This window comes from Artemia sp. Qi Xiang Cuo, chromosome 8 (genome assembly GCF_049724085.1).
Source record: "Artemia sp. Qi Xiang Cuo chromosome 8, ASM4972408v1, whole genome shotgun sequence".
NCBI lineage: Eukaryota > Metazoa > Arthropoda > Branchiopoda > Anostraca > Artemiidae > Artemia > Artemia sp. Qi Xiang Cuo.
The window spans coordinates 66,355,032-66,374,829 of record NC_142801.1 but is presented as its reverse complement, the minus strand read 5'-3'; the positions used below and the strand labels follow the sequence as shown (position 1 = coordinate 66,374,829).

The window sequence follows — 19,798 nt, the reverse complement described above, 5'->3', positions numbered from 1 at the left end:
AAAACATAGCCAAAATTAATCCATTATCCAAGTAAAAAAGTCCATCAAAATTTCATATGCAATCATTAAAACCAGCGTTAAAGTTCATATATGTCTGCACTCTCAGTGTTATAATACATTCCAAAGTTAATCCGGCTTAAAATTGAACTGTTGTACACCGGTCAGATACAAAAGTTTTCAGGGAGGATTTTTTTGGTAGTCGGCCCGGGGGGGGGGGGGTTGTTAGGTGGGAGGATCTTTCTATGGAGGAAGTTTTCATGGGGGAAGGGACATTGCTATGAAGGGGGCGCCGGGTTTTCCTGCATTATTTAAAAAACGATCACAAATTAAATATAAAAAACAATTTTTTCAACTGAAAGTAAGTAGCAACGTCAAACTTAAATTTTTTGGCACTTTCATCAGATCTACAAAAACGGCCTTTGTGATTAAGGGGTCATTCTTAAAGGATTAGAACAAAATGAACAGAAATTATTCCGTATATGAAAGGGGCTGTCCCTGTTCAACGCCTCGCTCTTTACGCTAAAGTTTGACTCTGTCTCACAGCTTTATTTTTTAAAACAAAAAATTTAGCGTAAAGAGCGAGGTGTTGAAGAGGGGACAGCCCCTTTCATGTATATACGGAATAATTTCTGTTCGTTTCAAGTTTTAAAGTCGCTCCTTACTTTCAGTTAAAAAAACTTGTGTTTTTTTATTTATTTCAACGAAGAAAGAAAAATTCATATTTGTCGTACACAAACAACTTTGCTATTAATATTAACCAATCTTTTTTGTAATTTGTTTTGAATGAAAGAATATTTATCGGAATAAAAGAAATAGATGTAACATATCCATAACTTTCACTTTCAGTGCTACCCTTTGTGACGAGTACAACTTTTGTAGAGGTTGAGGCTCATTTTGAGTTTTGTTAGAGACAAACATAATAAAAAGAAAGATTTATCAATCCTGGTGAACCTTTTTAAAGTTTTTTGAAGGAACCAGTGGCGGATCCAGAGGGGGGGGGGGGTGAAGAGGCGCGCCCCCGCCCCCGAACGTAGTCTAAAGTAGTGTAATTTACTTAAATAACGCAAGTTTGCGTTAATTAAACTTGGTCCTAACGCAAGTTTATCAGATTCACCTATTTTGCCCCCCCCCCAAAAAAAAAAATCCTGGATCCTCCCCTGGAAGGTAGTTATCCTCAGTTGAAGCAAAATTTGGGGTATTTTTCAAGGTCCGCCCACTCCCCCTCTTCAGAATCTGGATTTATGTTTATTACTTGGATACATTGGCATTTTCGTTAAAATTCCTTAGAAAATATTGCTGTTTCTATAGTTAGACAACCCTTTATTGAGAAACATTGAAATTGTTTGTAAAGTTTTTTGGATGATATGTATTTTTCTTAAGTTAAAAGCAATCTTTTCTTGAGATAATGTAAATTAGGCCTCCCTATAAAAAGAAATTTTTCGTAAAAAAGTAAAGGGTTACATTAAACCAAACACGAGCAGAAATTAAGTCGTAAATGAATATTATGAAACAAACAGAAATCAATATCAATAAATAAGTGAAACCCAAAACGAGCAGAAATTAAAATAGATAGACCAAGTCAAACTTGGTCGAAACATGCCAAAACAATGGTCATTGCATTTTTGGACTATTTGAACAAAATGGCAATCTCAAAATTTAGATAAGTGTTGAGGGCAGAGGACATCTAAATAGGACAGGGGAGGAAGTGTCTAAAAATGGAATAATCCATTCCATTCCAAAAGAGGGGAATAATCACCTTTGAATTTTAAACAAGCACTAGAGCTTTGAATTTCCAATAGAATAAGAACATAAAAAAGTAAAAAAGAACGGTAAAAAAGAACGTAAAAAAAAGATAACAAGAGGCCACTTCACTTTTTATTTAGACAGTGCTACTGCATTGCACAAGAAACATTTAATTTTTTGGCAAAAATTTCTTAAATGATAAAATTTATATTTCTAAAGTTAGGTGCAATCTTTTTTTTGAGAAACGCTAGACTTTAAACGATTTTTTCCTGTGATAAAATTGCATCACCGTTTAGTGTGGGCATAAACATGGGTACGCAGTCTGACTTCAGGAAGGGAATTTCTGAACTTTTGCAAGAAATAATTTTTCAAAAGAATCTTTGGGGGGGGGGAGGGACATCATCCCTGGCCTCCGTGTGTAAGTAAAAAGCCTGAACATGAAAAATAGGTGTCTTGAAAAGTAATCGAATATGATAACCACAATATTTGTTTTTGAATCCCTCCAATTCTTACAGATATGGTTAATGAAATGTAAATTTAGGCACATATCAGCTATTTAAAACCTGCAAAAGAGGAATATCTGGGCTCAGTCAAGTTGGCTTTTGAAAGGCACACTTCCAAGGAATGACATTGCAGCTCTTTGTGGCGTGAGAGGAAACCAATGTGTAAGTGTACAAATTCAATTCAATAATTCTCATGCCGTTTCCTAAGAAAAATTTTACGACACACAGTTGTCATTCTTCTCGTTCTAGAAACATCGATAGTAAAAAGAAAATCTGAAGGTTTAGTATTGAAGAATTAGGTTACAAACTCGACTAGTTATAGCCTTGGGCCTAGATCTGAAGCAGCTTGAAGAGTACAAGCCGAAGAGATTCGTTTTAACACTTCGTTATTGCCCTTGACGTTTCTCAAGGAACGCCTCAATGCTTCAAGATTAAACCACCACCTTCTTTTGAAGCTATTAAATTCGGACGCTCTCCTACAGCATTTGTGTATTGCATCTAAAGAATATCGGAAACTGGCAAAACAGAGAGCTGGCACTGCTGTCGAGAAAAAAATCACCAATATCCTCTAGCATTTGGCGTCGCTTGTTTTGTTACTTCCCTTGTTTTGTTAGGATGTATTACCAAAGAGAAATAGAGAGATTACTTGTAAAAGCAATTTGGAACTCGTCAAATTTTCGTTCTTTTTAATGACTAAAAAATTAACAAACAACGGATAAAAAGAGACGGGGTTGTTTAATTTCCTTTCCGACATGTGATAAGCTTTTAAATTATGTCAAAAAAGTAGCTTTTTTCTGCTTCCTTTTAAATCACAGATAATTAGAGAGACTATTTTATTGACTCTAAAACTTCGTTCTTTTTACTAGTTCAAATTTCACAAAGAAGAGCAAATCGGATAGAATTTAACTTTTTGTTCCTTTTCCTTACCTATTGATCAGTTCTTAATAATGCGGGATTGTTTGACTTCTTTTTCTGACATACTTTTAAGACTATAATGCAATTTGCTCATGAAAATATGTCACAAACATGAACCAATGAAATCAGAACACTTTTTGACGAAACTATTGGATAGTCTCTCTTTTTCGCTTTGGTTAAACATTAATCAGAAGGAAGATACTCACAGAATAAACTATTAAACAAATTACATTGACACACAGTGATGTTTTCTTTTTCTTAAAAAGGTTGAGTTATGGCTAGCCACACCAGGACCCAAACACCTGTTTATTCTTAATCTGGGCAAAACTCGTTTGTTGGCATGTATGTAATCAAGAAAGTGGATCAGATGCGATGTAGTAAGAAATTTCTTGAATAGAATGTTCACAAAACGTGCTGATGTTTAAACTTTAACTGAATAACGCCAACAATATAAATATAAATCATAAATAGGGAGCATTAGTTTTATATTGCATTTGGGTTAATAAACCGCAACTGGAGTGGAAACTTGAGACCAAGGCTATTTTCTCCGATTACACATTACCTATTTTTTAGTCTTCCGGGTGAATTTGGAACATATTCTCAACAATAATTTTTATTGATTTTTAATTTACAGCTTTGTTTGGTTTTTATTCATATTTTGAAAGAAGCATTTTCGGAAACGTGACTTTTAGAAACTGTATTAATTACGGCAAGGAAAGGAGAATAACAAGGGGCCATGAATATTTCGTTGCATTTAGGATTACAAAGCATAATTAGAGGAGGTAATTTTCCAAACAATAATGCCTTTAAAAAAGAAAGGAAAAAAAAATCGATATTTGCACGTATTCAGAACTCATAGAAAAAATAAATTTCAGAGGAATAATGAACTTCATCAAGGCATAAGGAAAAAAAAATCAGTAAACATAAGCATCTTACACAGTTTTCACTTTAAATCAAAAGCCCCACCAGGGATTTTTCCACTTGTGGAGGACAGACAAATACTATCAGGAGTTTTGTCCCTACCAGGATTTAATTAGGAATATTTTCTTATTTTTCTCTTTTGATCATTTGGGAAAATTTTCTCTTGTTTCCCAAGGGAGTCATTACCCCTCTCTGGTGGCACCCATGCTTCAAACGAATTGGATGATTTACAAGAATAAACAGATTTCGCGAAGAAAATAGCTGCTATTGCCAGATTTTAGTTACGCATCACCTTTTTGGTCAAGAATACCACTACATGAACCATAGAAAATTCTTTTTTATATTGTGTTTTCAGGAATAAAAGACTGTACAAAAAGACAAAAAACATTTTTCAAAAAAAAAACGGAGTAAAAAAGAAGTATTTCGGCATCTGAGATGACCCCTGCACCTTCTTTTAACTGCCTTGGATCAAGTCCAGAAGTCGGATATCTTCTTCATAATACCAGAATGCTTTCTTAAACATTTAAAAGATTTAGAGACATGCTGTATGTCAGATCGACATTTTGGTTTTTAATGCATGTAGATAAGTTTTCAATCAGTGTTTAGAATACACAATGGTTGCAACAGCGTACAATGCGATTTACATCTTGGAAGCGCAATATAAACGGCTTATGTATGTCCGTTGGGTATACCCAAGGTATACCCATATCCCTAGAACGGACAAAAATGAAGAGAATATAGGAGGCAAACCACATATGAGCCTGGGACGAGATTTGAGGCGTTCAAAAGCCGAATTGGTTTAACCTTAAAACATAAAATGCACAAGATTATAGAAAAAGCTACACTGATGAGTGTCATTTTAACCCAAATCAATCATCCAGTAGGAAATAAGTTTTACTGAAACTAAGTTTTACTGAAAAGGAAACTAAGATTGGACACTTATTGCTACTCTAATTTTGCATTATTACTGCACTAAAAAGTGGATCTTCTTTTTTTTCGATTCTAGTGCCAGTTTCTACTCTTGTAATTTGCCCATACTCTTTGACTACGCTTTTCTAGAAACAGCAAACTATTCGGACAAGTCAAACTTCGCTCATTTTTCTTCCCCTTTACAGAATATTTTCAACATTTCCCATTTTTGGCGCACCGTGTTCTGCTGAACATAGATTGGTATCTGTATTCGAAATCTTGTTTTGTGAGGAAGTATAACAGGAGCAAGATACAGAGGGGTTAGTTGTCAAAACAATTTGGAACTCGCCAAATTTGCGTTCCTTTCACTTGCTCAAAAATTAGCAAAGCAACAACACATAAAAAGAGACGGAGTTATTTAATTTCCTTTCTGACATGTGATTAACTTGCGAAAATACGTCGAAAAACACATACAAAAAGATTTAAACCATACTTTTTAATACGAAAGTAGAGGAAAGTAACATCCCTTTTTGTTCTCTTTGACATCAAATGGTTGATCCATCCTTGGAAAAACAAATATCTGTTTATAATGCCCAGTTATTACAGCTAAGCTATCCTTGGGCTTTAATACTGAGCCAGCAGCTTTTTTGTTCTTCCTTTTAAGTTGCTGTATTATCTTCACATAATACCTATGTCTTTATTAGCCTTGATTATACTGAATTGTGGATGATTTTTTTTTTGTATGACTGCTTATAAAAAATAATAATGAAAATAAAAATTCCTAATTTTTTCCGTTTCTAAAGAATGTATAAGTACAACCAGTTCGAAGAACGCTTGTATTACCAATCGATGGGAAAACGTAACGACTGTACAAATTAAGATACAATTGTCATTTAATTCAACTTCGAGTCACTCAAATTCTTCCTGGCACATTTAATTTCAAGGTCTTTGTGCATTTAATAAATATCCCATACATAAAGCACCACTAAAACACAAACCATAGACAAACAGGGACAAGATCATGGACCTTAAAGCCATCCAAAGGAATAAGTAAGCATGCGCACGTGTTCTGAAAAATCAATTTAATCAAATAAAGAAAGCAAGCTTCAAATATTCAAGAATTGCCAAGTGGATAAATGATGGACGAATGGCATATCAAGCCCTAAGTTTTTTGTGCTGATGCCAAAAAATCACAAAAAATAAACCGCCATCTACTTTGGACCTAACGCTATATTACCAACTAATTCGATTAAGATGTTCTTCATATTACCTGACTCAGCCTTTACAGCCGTAAATACCTTCAATTAAGAAGACCATCAGATAGAAGATAAAGAACAGGCATAGTAAGTGACATAACAGACAATGGACTACCAAGCGTTGCAAGTCTCGGTATAAATGTATGAGCAGTCCACTACATAAGGAGACATGTTAAGAAAACTATTCTTACTTCATAATATACAAAATAATCCTAGTTGACATAGTTTCCAGTGGGAGAACCTTTACCATTACTTCTTTCACTGTTTTTTTTATAAAACAAAATTGTGAAAATTAACATAGATTTGACTGCAATTATCAGTTTTCAAATAGTTTATACATGAAAGTCAAATACCATCACTGCCATCAACCAAAAAAGATATTAATAGGCAAATTTTAATAAATTATTTTAGATTAGCTAGATGGCTCTTGGGTGTTTGTTTTATAAACGATTATCAAGACTTGGAGAATCGACATAAATTATTGTAAAATGTGCTTGAAAAACTTGAAATACAGCGAAAGGAGTGAAGATAAAGGTTCTCCCGCTGGAAAACATGTGAACTAGGATTATTTTGCATATTATGAAGTAAGAACTGTTTTCTGAATATGCCTCCTTATGTAGTGAACTGCTCATACATTTACACCCAATTCTCTTTTTGTTGATGTATTGTCACAACTGTTATTGACACTACTTATGCTGCCATTTTCTTTTTTTTTCACTCTTTGTGACGCATTTTTAGCTCTAGTTCTTTTTTTGTTTCGAGTTTTCAGTTTGATTTTTTTTTTTTTTTTACACAAGCCTTTTTTTATAGTTGCTAATTCTTTCTTTTATTTGTTATGATTTTTGACTTCCATTAAGCTTGTGATCCTATTTTTATTTTAATGCTGTTTGACTTAAACTGCGAATTTGTCTTTTTTAGCTTGTGATAGCGATTAGTGTTTTTGAAGAAAGGGTTGACCAACTAGGGACAAAAGAAACAATACATGTAAGAGACTTTTCGAATCAATAGATCAAAGCTCACTTTTCAGCCAAGGGGCTTTTTTTTTCGCTTGTACCTAGTTGTAGGGATATACAGTATGATAATTTCCCTTTTACATGGGTTCTGAATTTTAAAGAGAGAGTGTAAACATTTATTTTAATACCACAAACTTTTAATTAGGGAGGGAGGAGGTATCTCCTCCTACCAAGAGGAAATTCCTCCTATCTTGTGGGCAGATATGGTGGTGTGATAAAAAATATTTGTAGTGCATATGAGCCCTAGGACGACTGAGAAAAGGAGAAGGAAAAGATGATGAAAAAGCTGACAGTGTAAGTTAGTGGCCAACAATTAAAACACTAAATTGAATTTCAATTTTAAATTACCAAAATAATTAGCAAAAGAATCAAATTTTTATCTTCTGATACAAGATTATTACCAATGCAGTCCAGTGCCATCAAGTGGGTTAAAGTCCTATGCGTCTTTCTACTCCTCATCCTTAGCAGCAAAATTCTTATATTATATTTTTCTACAATTAGTGAAATTCTAACAAATGTTTAAATGAAGAAATTTTAACAAATGTTTTAATGAAGAAAGTAACAAATGTTTAAAGTTATTTGTAAACGCACGTTTTCGTAGCACAAACGTACGAAAAAAGTTGTAACAAGGACTGGGGAGTATCAGTAAGAATTTGTCTGACCGATCGCAATGAATTACAATATTTACAATTACGAAGTTACTATGCAATGGCTTTTAACCAAATAGGACACACTTGGCCGCGAAGTGTAACAGAATAACAAAGATATAAAAAAAAACTGTAATAATATAAAACTGTAAATACATAAAGCACGCAAGACCACTTGCAGCGCAAACTGTTTTCATTTTTAGCCAATTAAGACGGCGTTAAGCCTATAATCTTGTAACGGTTTGTCTATAACATAAACACTCTCTTTAAAGCTGGCCTTAACAGAACACAAAACTAAAAAATCCTTTTTAAAGTGGGCGTAGTAGGATTTAACAGGTACACCTTTCGCATGTCCATCCAAAATTAAAAATCAAAAATCACTGGCAATGAAGTTGTTCAATTTCCGTAATCTCTTTCACCAACGTTGAAACGATCCGAAGCACCAGATACACTAAAACCAAGGAGAGAGCTTCCATCAACTTTCTTGCCTCCCTTTTTCCCCTTTTTTGACTTGCTCTAAAAATAAAAAAGAGAATGGTCAGTTTCATTTAATAATATTGAACACCAGGTAAACTGAAACCAAGGATAGTTTCCATCAACTTCCTTGCCTCCTTTCCCCCTATTTTGACTTACTCAAAAATAGAAATAGAAATGGTCAGAGCGGTAGACTTGAAATCCTAAGGACAGGGGTTCGAGACGTGGTTTCACAGTAAATTTAGGTTAAAACGAGGGTCAATGGCGTGACTCTGTAAACTGAGCCCGAGACAACCCTGCTCTAAATGGGTACCTGAATAAATCTGGGCGAAAAATACAGAAAGTGTCGGAGGATTTGCACCGACCCACACAATGCACTCCCGGCCGAAGATTTTCTTAAGAAGATTAACACGGAAGTGACCCCAAAAATATGATTCATGAAAAATTGTATATTATAGCTGTTAGGACCATTGGTCCTAGTTTGTTTCAGATAAATGTCCTTCCCAGATTCTTTTCTTTTGGTCCCTTAATTATTTTCTTCCCCAAGTAATAATTATTAATTTTCCTTTAATTTTGGTCGCGCCATTTTCTTTCCTTTTAATTGCGTAGTTGGGTACATAGACCACGAGGCATTAAGTGCGCAGTTAGGGATGATTGACCAGTAATTAGTAAGCCTTTGGATTGGCTGAGCGAGCTGGGGAAAATTGGAAATGTGTGATTTTTAGTTCCTTTTTTGTAGCGTGACTGATTACAGTAAGATTTTTTATATTATATAATCTTTGACTTTTTAGCCTAGGTAGAATCCAAGGAGATAATTAGAAATATTACCGATACCCCTTGGCCTTAGTGTGGCCCCTGGGGCCATTCGATGACGCTATCGTACCCTAAGGCAGGGTATATTGTAAATCGGGCACTGACATACACAATAGAAAAGGAACCGCTGGGGTAGCGCGGGAACCCCACTAACATTTGGGCCGACAAGGATTTCTCCCCCTCGAATAAGTGGCATAGCAATCTTTTCGCACCATTTTTGCACTAATAAGTGGTGACCCCCGTACCTTAAACCCCAACAATAGCCTAAAGTGAAAATTAGTTTTTAGGCTCATAATGTTTTCTTGTGAATTTTATATTATTTTTGGACTAATTTCTCACGTACCTTTGGTTATCATGAGAGACATTATATACCCAAATATACCTTTTTTCCCACTATTTTTTTTTCACCACCAGGAATCCACTGCTTGACAATAATCTATTGAGGAGCCCCATTCCCTGTTAAGTAGATATTTGGTGTTCCATTGACGAAGTCCCAGAAAGGGATATCTAAATTAATTCTGTAAGTTTGCTTGTCTTGAGTTCTGCAAATTTGCATTCTTTTCAGACACTTTCTTTGAACCTTAGCATAAGCAGCACATTCTATTAGAATTGATTTCAGGTTCTGTTCAGAAGTTTTTTGGTGGCACTAGTTTACCAGGGCTGCCACAGATTCAAGGAGTCAAAAATAGGGACTTTAGAGGTCTTCTTTGGCAGAAAAAGGGACCTTTAGATATCTTGTGGCAGCCCTGGTTTATAAGCCAAATGTTGCATATAATTATTACAAGATTCGCGGCATAATCAATTCCTTGATGATGTTCCTCTAGTGTAAATAATTGCAGCTTAATAGCCAGTTATATAATTACACATATAGAGGCAGAAAAATCCTGAGACAAAGCTGCTTAAGAATATTAGGAATAACTAATGACCTCATCCAAATCAAAGTTTTTGGTACCCTGTACGTCCAGGGACCAGTATCTGACAATATTCACTACGCTGCGGATCAACAGAGAAGGCCAAAAACCTCTCTGTAGCTGACAGGAGTCAATTGCGATTGCACTTAAAAGTTCGATAAAAAATGAAGCCCAATATAATGTAAACAAGGGTAAATCCAAAATGAGACATGTAACGATTTTGTTATTCGATAGTAGCGGCAGACCGGCTGCGTTTCCAAAAAGTAATACAATCGCATTATAAGACACACATTTTTAACATAAAAAGACGCAAGTGGAAAATTCGCTTGAGTTTGTCGGCCCCTATTATTAGAAGCTACAGAAGCTACAGAATATTATTAGAATATTATTATTAGCATATATTATTATGTTTGGTAATATAATATTAGAATATTGTATTCTAATAATATAATATTCTAATAATAATATAATATTCGAATAATTAATTAGAATACTATTATTAGAATATTAGAAGCTACAGTGATGACAGTGGTCAAATATGGCTCTGAAGCATGGACGCTCCGAAAAGCGGATGAAGATTTGCTAGATGTTTTCCAGAGAAATTGCTTAAGGATTGCTCTGGGTACCAGGCTGACTGACCGTATTTCAAACAATAGGCTATACGAAAAATGTGGTTTAATACCGCTTTCTAGGGCTATAATTAAGGAAAGGTTGAGGTGGCTAGGGCACGTTGTGAGGATGAAGGATGACAGATTGCCGAAGATTGTCCTTTTCGGCCAACCATCTAGGGCTAAACGGAAAGCAGGTCGTCCCCGTCTGGGGTGGCAGGACGTCATAAAGAGAGATTTAAAGGAAATTGGAACTTCGTGGGTGGGTTTAAAGAGGGAGACTTTGAATAGATTGGGATGGAGGAGGAGCGTCCGTAGCTGTGTTGGCCTCAGGCAGCTTATTGCATCGGTAAGTTGTTAGCAGTAGTAGTAGTAGTATTACCAAACAGATATTGTTGGTTCGAACTCAATACTCCTCCCCCTCATCCCAAAACCTCAAGATTTTTCCAACTTGCCAGTGTTTAAAAAATTTGTCAATCCCCTCCCCCCACAATCCGGATCTAGATTTACATATCCGAACAATTTCTTTGACAAGTATTGGGGAGTTTGGTTTATAGGAGTGTCGAGTCATAAGGTATAAGAAATAAAAATATATCAAAAGCTTCACAATCAAAACCATAGCACCCCACCCCCTCCAAAAGTCTCAAGGTTTTCGGGTTTGTCAATATTTTCATATATTTTTTTTTGCGTATATAGGGATCTTTTTTTTTTTGTAAATACTCTTTCCTTCAAATTAGATTACTGAGTACGTGCCTGGCTGTTTGGGAAAAGAAGACTTTGTTCAGGTCTCATGTTAAGGTAGAAAAGTTGAGTACAAGAGCTCATAATTCCAACAGTTTACAAATTTGGCAACTTAGATATATTTAATTTTGAGAAAGCAGACACTGAATTATCTTGAAAAACAAACAATATAAAAGAAAATCACTATCAAACGAATATATCAAACGATATCTCAAATATCTATAGCCCATTATAACCGAGGGTCTATAAATCAAATTTTGACATACACAAAAAGAAAAAGAAAATTATAACCTCTTTTAAATTACCAAGGTGTCTTTTGGAATTGACACAAAGAAACATTCAAAACAACCATACTCGAGGCAATTATACCCATAAATAAGGATAATACATAAAGGCGCATCTAACTCAAAAGCTTAAAAAACGTATGCAAAAGTATATTCCCTTTCGGACGTTGAATTACACGATATAATCATACACAATAATTTGTTTAGGGTTTAGCTGGGAAGTCTAAACCCTCGGGAATAAATAATAATAAAACCGTAAGATATTTATTTTTCTTGTTCTTTTTTATTATTTAGTATAAAGAATAGAGAAAATCAAGAAAAGAAGCAGGAAAAACTGCCTGTTTCCAGCTAAAAATAAAAACAACAAAAAAACCATTGCTTGTCTATCTTTAGAATATAGATATTCACTATAAAAAAATAATAAACTTTCAGTTTTAAAGGAAAAGAAAATGTACAAAAATTATTCATTGGTATTTAATTAAAAAAAAAGAAAAAAAAGAAAAAAAAAAAGAGCGCTTATTTTAAATCGTAAATAAATGGAAAGCTGACTCACCTTAACTTCTTGGAACTCATTACTCGCATTAACTGATTTGGCAGGAACATCAATATTACCATCATCAACAAGGCCTCTCTTCTGAGCACGCCACTTCGACCTCTTTTCGAGGAACTGCTTCCCAAATTCCTTTGCCTCTTTACCATCACCCAAATACGATCGAACGTAGTCATTGACATCATAGGCTGATTCTACTTCTTTTAAGAAGGCGATAAAAGTAGGAACTGGAAAAAAGCGAGTTACAATTAAAATAGGTTAGAATTAACTAGAATAAGCACGAGGTATACTGAACACTACAAGCATATCACAACATTAAGCAATTTCTTTCCAGGGAAAAGATGGGGACAGGGGGGGGGGGATAATAATAAAAAATTATTTTATTATGCGAATAAGGGTTACACATAAATTCAGGGATATTCAGGATTTCAAGAGAGACCTTGAGAAACTCCCACATTTAAGTAAATCGCTGGAGAAGAGCCTTAATCTTTTTCTATGTAAATATTTAAGTACAATGTCACTTGCTTTCTTTTCCAATGAGACTCTAAAACTCGAATTTCGCTTCCTAGATATTGTTGTATCTGAATACTTTTGCACTTGGTAAGTAATTCTTATACCTTAGAAGTAAATACCTTGATCAAACATACATGCAGGACTTCATCTCGATGGAACAAGGAGGGAGGAGGTCATTTCCCTCAGTGAAAATAGCCAAACAACATTTTCTGATAACTTGCAAATAAGTAAAGCCCTTGCAAATACCTTATTCAAACATACAAGCAGGACTTCATCTCGATGAAACAAGGAGGAGGGAGGTCATTTCCCTTGGTGATTAGTGATCAGTGGTCATAACCCTATTCTCTCAGTCTAGCATTTATGCCGAGTTTTAAGAATTTATAATCTTATTTTGTTCTCAAGTTTGTGTTTTATATATAAACAAATGTTATTCCGGCAATTTAATAGTTTATGATAGCCGTTTCTCCATCCAGTATCATCTTATCCAATCAAGTAACTAGTCTCCAGTGTAGAAAAAAGAAATGTAAATTTTGATTATACCAACTAGGCTGTATTTGCAGTTTTTTTTTTCTTTTCATATTTATCTTATAGTTTTCATTTGTTTGTATTTAATTTCTATTTCATGTATTCATTTCATTTCATACATTCTATTTTATGTATTCATTTGTTTCAGTTCCTTTATATTTCATTTTATATTTTGCTTTTCCATCAAGAAATATCCGGTTGTAATTTCTAAGTACATCTTCCTACATTTGTAGATTATTTATTATTTTTTTTTACATGTTTCTTTCTTCTCTTTCTTTTTATATTTTGCTTTCCCGCTGAGAAATATCCGGTTGTAATTTCTAAAAATATCTTCCTATATTTGTAGGTTATTTTTTTTTTTTTTTTTTAACACGTTATACTTTCCTTTCCCGTCAAGGGAGGTATTCCAGATGCAAAATTAAATATTCGAATATAAGTAATTGCTATTTCTTTCGTTTTAGCATTTGTTTTTCGTACCTTTCAAACGTTCTCGTTTATCAACCACAAATTTATCTAGCACACCAAGCAGGCGTATTGGCAATTATTGGCGAAACGTCTGAGGTCGTTAAAAGTTAAGCAGCCTAAAGTAGCAAAAATTTAAGTAGCAGGCCAAACAGCTTCCCAAGTGTACTTTTTCCATAAAGAACGGGGGTCGAAAGAAACCCTTTTGCAAAAGGCCCATATAAATAACTAAAATTATAATGCATAAATTATAACATTATCAAACATAAATATTTAAGTATATTTGTATTTATAATACAATAATAACAAACACGTTACTAAAGAGCTCGTGGTAACAAGCTGTAAGCGACACACGACAATAGTAACTAAACTTCTAAAAAAAGAGCACTAGATTTTTATGGTGCTTCTAAATAATCAAACTCATTAAATTTAAACTTTCCCGCCAAAAGTTCCGAACCTGAGGAAATTTACCTGACTTTTGGAAAAAGGGGGAAACGTCCCTAGAAGGGGAATAATCGTTATGAAAAACACGCCGTAAAATGAAGCATACCAGGGATCCCAATTGCAAAGTTTTCAAAGCCCTTTCTACCAAAAAATTGATATGTATGTGTTCCGAGGATAATAACTGATGTGTGCTTTTTTTGTTTTGCCTCAAGATGATCAAAAGGCTATTAAATGAAAAGCGAATCAATTTTGAATTATCGAAAAGCTATAGATTGAGCTACCCAGTGTAAGCGACCATTCCTTCCAAAGAGGGTATTCGTGCCTAAAGTTAAATTTAGTCCATAAAAAAAATACACGGTTAATTGTCCGCCCCCCCCCGCCCTTAACCAAAAGTTAAGCTATTGTGGAGCAGTACCATATCTATTTGTCAAGCATTTCTTTGCTTGGTATACAAAAAGGCAATTATTTATAATAGTATAAAATTATAGCTACTTAGTCACTGACATAAAGGAATTGAGACAATAGGCCCCTTTTGGCTATTAAACTACTAACACCTTCCTTTTCTAGCATTAGAAAAAGAGATTCTAATCTCATAAGCAAATTAAGTTCTTTATGCAGAATGGTATTAGAGAATTAAAAGTATTTCCATCAACATGTTAATTAGTGAATATTATACAACAGTTTGTAATTTTTTGTTCGACTAATCCTACTCTTGTAAGGAAATAAAGGCAATTATTTATAATGGTATAAAAATTAGAGTTACTTAGTAACTGACATAAAGGAATTGAGACAGTAGGAGCCTTTTGGCTATTAAACCATTAACATTTTACTTTACTGATATTAGAAAAAGAGATTCTAATCTCATAAGCAAACTAAGTTCTTTATTCAGAACGGTATTAGAGAACGACTTACTGTCAATATCGGAATTCATCTTGCCCAAATAATCCATACTCCACTGAGTGAACTTATCAACATTATTGACTTGCTGCTGAGCCGTTTTTTCAAAGATCTTTTTGACATTTTCTTCATCTTTTGCAGCTTTTTGTTTCTTGGGTGCTGCTTGTTGAGGCTGCTGTTGAGCTGGTTTCTGCTGTTGTCGAGGGGGCTGACGAACGACTGGAGTTTCATCCCAAAATCCACCACCTAAAGAGAGAAACAAATGAACCAAAAAGTAAACGTTCTCATTTTCAGACCTATCATTCCTTTGGTTATTGTGTTAGTTTGCGGCTATATTTATGTGAGGCCACGGACTCGTGTAAGTGCAAGTTCGGGGTTACATCAATAAAGAAAGTAATTTCTGCTTTTGGGTTCTTTTTTACTAAAATCGTTTGAGTATTTAATTATTAGTCTTTATTTTTGTTTTCCCTATTTATTTCTTATTTCTATTCCTGTATTAATATTAGTCTTGGTTTCTGCTTTACCCTTTTATGCTACTGTTTTTACTGCCATCCCATCATAACGGCAAAGGTACAGCAAGGGCCCATGCCATAACACCAGCCACTAGTAAAACCCAAGCCTCTCCATCCAGGTCAGGAACTTTAGGGATACGTCTGAGAGGACGAAAGGCTATGACTGATAGTCCATCCTTATCGTAAGGACCCAGTGAATTACTAACAGAATTGCAGTGACAATGTACGATCCTTGTATCCTAACGTATCCTAACTGTACGATTCTCGATACTTGGATCCTGGTATCATAATGTCTGGTGATTTTAATGACTTAGATCCCAAATGACTGTCACTTAAGATCCCAATTCAGAGATCCCAATTCTCTGTCACTTAAACAGGTTGTCAATGAGCCAACATGTTAGATCTCATTTTTAGCAACTGTCCTGAATATTACAATACCCCAGTTACACTACCCCCATTAGGTATGAGTGACCGCCTGTGTGTTAGTTGGGTACCTAATCATTTTATCCCAAACAGTCACAAAAAATAGTGTAGGGTACAGGCCCTTCACACCTGAGCTAGTAAAGCTCTACAAGAAATGGCTCACAAATCAAGACCTGCGTGCCATTCTCTAATTGTCTGATGGAGACAAAATGGCAAGTTTGTTCTGTAAGGAAATGTTCGAAAAATATTGTGAAATATTCGCACAAAAAAGAAAATATATGAAATCTAAGAAAAACCATAGATTACCCAAGATACTCGGGACCTGATAAAATTAAAGCATGAATTGCATTTAACTGGACCTAAGAGAGACTTCAAAAGATTAAGAAATACAATTGTACATAAAATAAGATTTTCAAGTAAACAGTATGGTTCTAAAATTACAAGCAAAATATATAAATCCAACCCAAGGAAGTTCCATAATACAGTTCAGAACATTATCGGTAAAAAGTGACAAGAGTTGAAGTGAGAGATGATAATGATAAACCCCTGCTACCTAGTGAAAAAGGATTTTTTTTTTAATCAGTTCGAAAAATTCATCGGGGACTAACAATCTTACCCCCCAATGACCCAGTTTCCAATATCCCTATCCTAAAGACTAGTTCGGTTGCTAAAAAGTTGAAGGCACTTGATTCTCGTAAATCTAGTTACCCTAGTGAGATACCGATTAAATTGATTATTGAGTGTGTTAATCGTTATCTACATCTTTAAACCAATGTGCTATTGATGGTAATTTCCCTAGAATTTTTAAACAGTCGTATGTTACCCCAATCCCCAAGTGTAAGGCCCCTAAGGATATTACTGATATGATGCCGATTTCAAAAACACCGGCTCTTACAAAAGAGTTTAAAAATTTCATTTTTATTGTTTTTTTCAGAACATAAAAGATAATATCGATTCCCAACAATTTGGATTTTGACCTAGGCATAGTACTGTTGGCTTTTGACAGTCTTGACCATAATGTAGCAGTGGAAGAAGCTCAGGTAATGGGTGCCCGTCCATTTGTTGTACGTTTGCTCCCTAGTTTTCTTTTTAAAAGGTCTCTGAGTCCAACTCCCTGATCATGAGCTATCTGGATTTATAGATTTTTTTTTTGTGGTTTGCGACAAAGAACTAAATTAAACCAACTTTCTTTTCTTATTGTTTTTACCCATGTTTTAGCAGCAATTCGTGAGTGTTTTAAATGTGCTCATGATTTAACTGTCTTATCACTACGACTAAGCCCTCTGACTACCGAACAGTCTGACTTGACGAGAAATTTTAATGATCTGAAAGCTGAATTGGGAAAAGTAAAACTGACATTCAGTGAAACTAACAGCTCTTTTATGATTTTTCCTTCTTAAAGGTCAACAGCCACTCCTCTCTTAATTCCCTACAGTCGACAAAGAAAACTGTTAAAATACTTGGAATACTTTTGGACGAAGATTTAAGATGGAAATCGCATGTTGACTATATGACTAAAAAAGGCGCCTCACTTTTATATTCATTTTCCAACTTGAAGAGACTTGGTATGCCAACTGAGGTTTTAAAGTCTGTATACTGCGGCTGCGTTAGACCTTCTCTTGAGTATGCATGTCTAGCTTGGAATCCGGATTTGACGAAAGATCATTCAGATAGACTTGAGATGATGCAAAAAGGAGCTGTAGAAATTATACTTGGACAAAACCACTCAACATATGATGACACACAGAAGCAACACAACTTGGTTTCACTTGATAGTCATAGACATGAGTTGACTTATTGATTTGGACTAAATTGTTTGAATTTTCAAACTCATCTACTACCCAGCCTTGAGATCCCCCATACTGAAGGACCAGTCACTAGACTACGACAAATAAAAAAGAATTGTCCACAGTTAATGACTTACCCAGTCTCTAGTACCACGAGATATTGCAAATCATTTGTCCTTTATTTTACTCGGTAGTTTAATAATATTACTTTGACAAATATTTAACGTTTGATGCGGTTTACTCCAGGTATTTGCCTGTGAGTGTTTTTGAATGTACCAACCATTTATATTTGTAATTTTCTGGTATATTCTGTATAAGCGGTCAGTATTTTGACCATGAAAACTGACTCTTGACATATATTAATTTTATTTATGACTCGTTTTAATTTATTGACCTTGAGACTGCATATGCTGTTTTAATAATTTCGTGTTGTTATTTATTTGTATTTTGTTTTTGATCCTTGTTTTGTGTCTTCTTTTTTTTTTAGTCATGACATGCTCATTTTAGCCCCAGCAACTTTAGTGAATAAATATATTCTATTCTATTCTTGTTAGGTCTGGCTTGTACCATATCTGCTAAGCCCACTCACTCTTACTTCACACCTCGCCTTCCAATTCCACACCACAACATCCACCCACCCCATGCAACGAACCGTTCTCTGATACGCCCCAACAACAACCCCAATGCATCTCTAGCCCCCTCTGGATCTGTCCAACAACGAGAACAACTTTCAAGGACAACAGTACTCGGAAAGAAATTATACAGACAAGAAAACTTATAAAAAAAACATGAAAACCCCAATCTAAGCATGACCCAACACCACTTACTATACCGTCTACCAGCAGAGCTTAAATCTTATGTTCCGTCACCAATATTCGATATCCGACGGAACACATAAAACCCCTAATCCCCGCATCAACCCCCAAATCTCTGCAGAAAATCTGACAGATGAGGTTCTCCTCAACATGCTAGAGTTATTCCGGACAAAGGAGGAAGTGGGGTTGGTAAAAGACGAAACGGAGTTCATAATACCCCACACAACTCGGAAAGACAACGACTCCTGTACCACAGGATCACTGAAGAAGAGAAAGTAAAGAGATGATGAGAAAAAAGAAGTGACCTGTAAAGATAACACGGAACAATATGATTTTATAAAATATATGTTCTTCTTCTTTTTTTTGGAGGGGGGGGGGGGGTAAGGCGCACGAGGTTCCAGCAAACTTACCAGATTAAAGACCATTCATCATAGGGACGAAGTGTTGGAACCTCCAGCCCCTTTTTGTCAGACTAATGTATTCTTCTGTTTGCTTCTTTATTCCGATTTCTTTGCATACTTTCAATTATCCACACTTTGTGATTCCCTTTGACCCCCACTCAACTTTCCTCTTACTTCGGAATCCTCAGTTTTCTCTTTATAATAATAACTGTGGTTTTTCCCTTTCTTTCTCGTAGATAGATAAATTAGCTGAACTGTAATGACTCAGTAAATGATGATTCATCCTTGCTAAAAATATATTTATGGAAGCCAGTTTTGCTGAAAGTAGATTGGGGGTGAAACGGAGAATTAGCCCATACGTTTTAGCTTTACGTCACACCCGGTGAGGATTTTGATTGGCTGGTCCTCGCACGCCACACCCGGGTGACTTTTATTTTGTCTGGTGACGGGAAGATTTGTTAGTTAGCTTTTTGTATGACCTTTGATTTGAAAAGAAGTAAGCTAATTGTTTTATAATTTGATTTCTTTATTATTAGCCTAGAGTGAGATAGGTAATCTGAGTACAGAGAGTTAGGTCACAGACAAAAGCCCTGTGATAGGAGATATCTTTCCTGGAGGGGAGGGGGGAGAAGAGTTTCCGTTTCCAGACGATTGTTAAGCCCAAGATCTGTGGCGCTTTGGGCCAATTAGCTTGGCACTTTCGTACCGCGAGGGAAGTACACTTGTCAGAA

The 19,798-nt window shown here is 35.1% G+C and overlaps 1 protein-coding gene across 2 annotated transcripts in view; it reads right to left on the bottom strand.

The window, feature by feature from the left end:
- Positions 1 to 5,813: 5,813 nt before the first annotated feature.
- Positions 5,814 to 19,798, bottom strand: part of Gyf (GIGYF family protein Gyf) — a 99,947-nt gene continuing 85,962 nt past the window's right edge. For both annotated transcript variants that reach the window (XM_089093684.1, XM_089093685.1), the window contains 3 exons: positions 15,145 to 15,375; positions 12,292 to 12,515; positions 5,814 to 8,423 (listed from right to left, as the gene is read on the bottom strand). In XM_089093684.1, the coding sequence (XP_088949810.1) occupies positions 8,304 to 8,423; positions 12,292 to 12,515; positions 15,145 to 15,375 (575 nt within the window). In that variant the 3' untranslated portion in view covers positions 5,814 to 8,303. The remainder of the gene's footprint in view (positions 8,424 to 12,291; positions 12,516 to 15,144; positions 15,376 to 19,798) is intronic.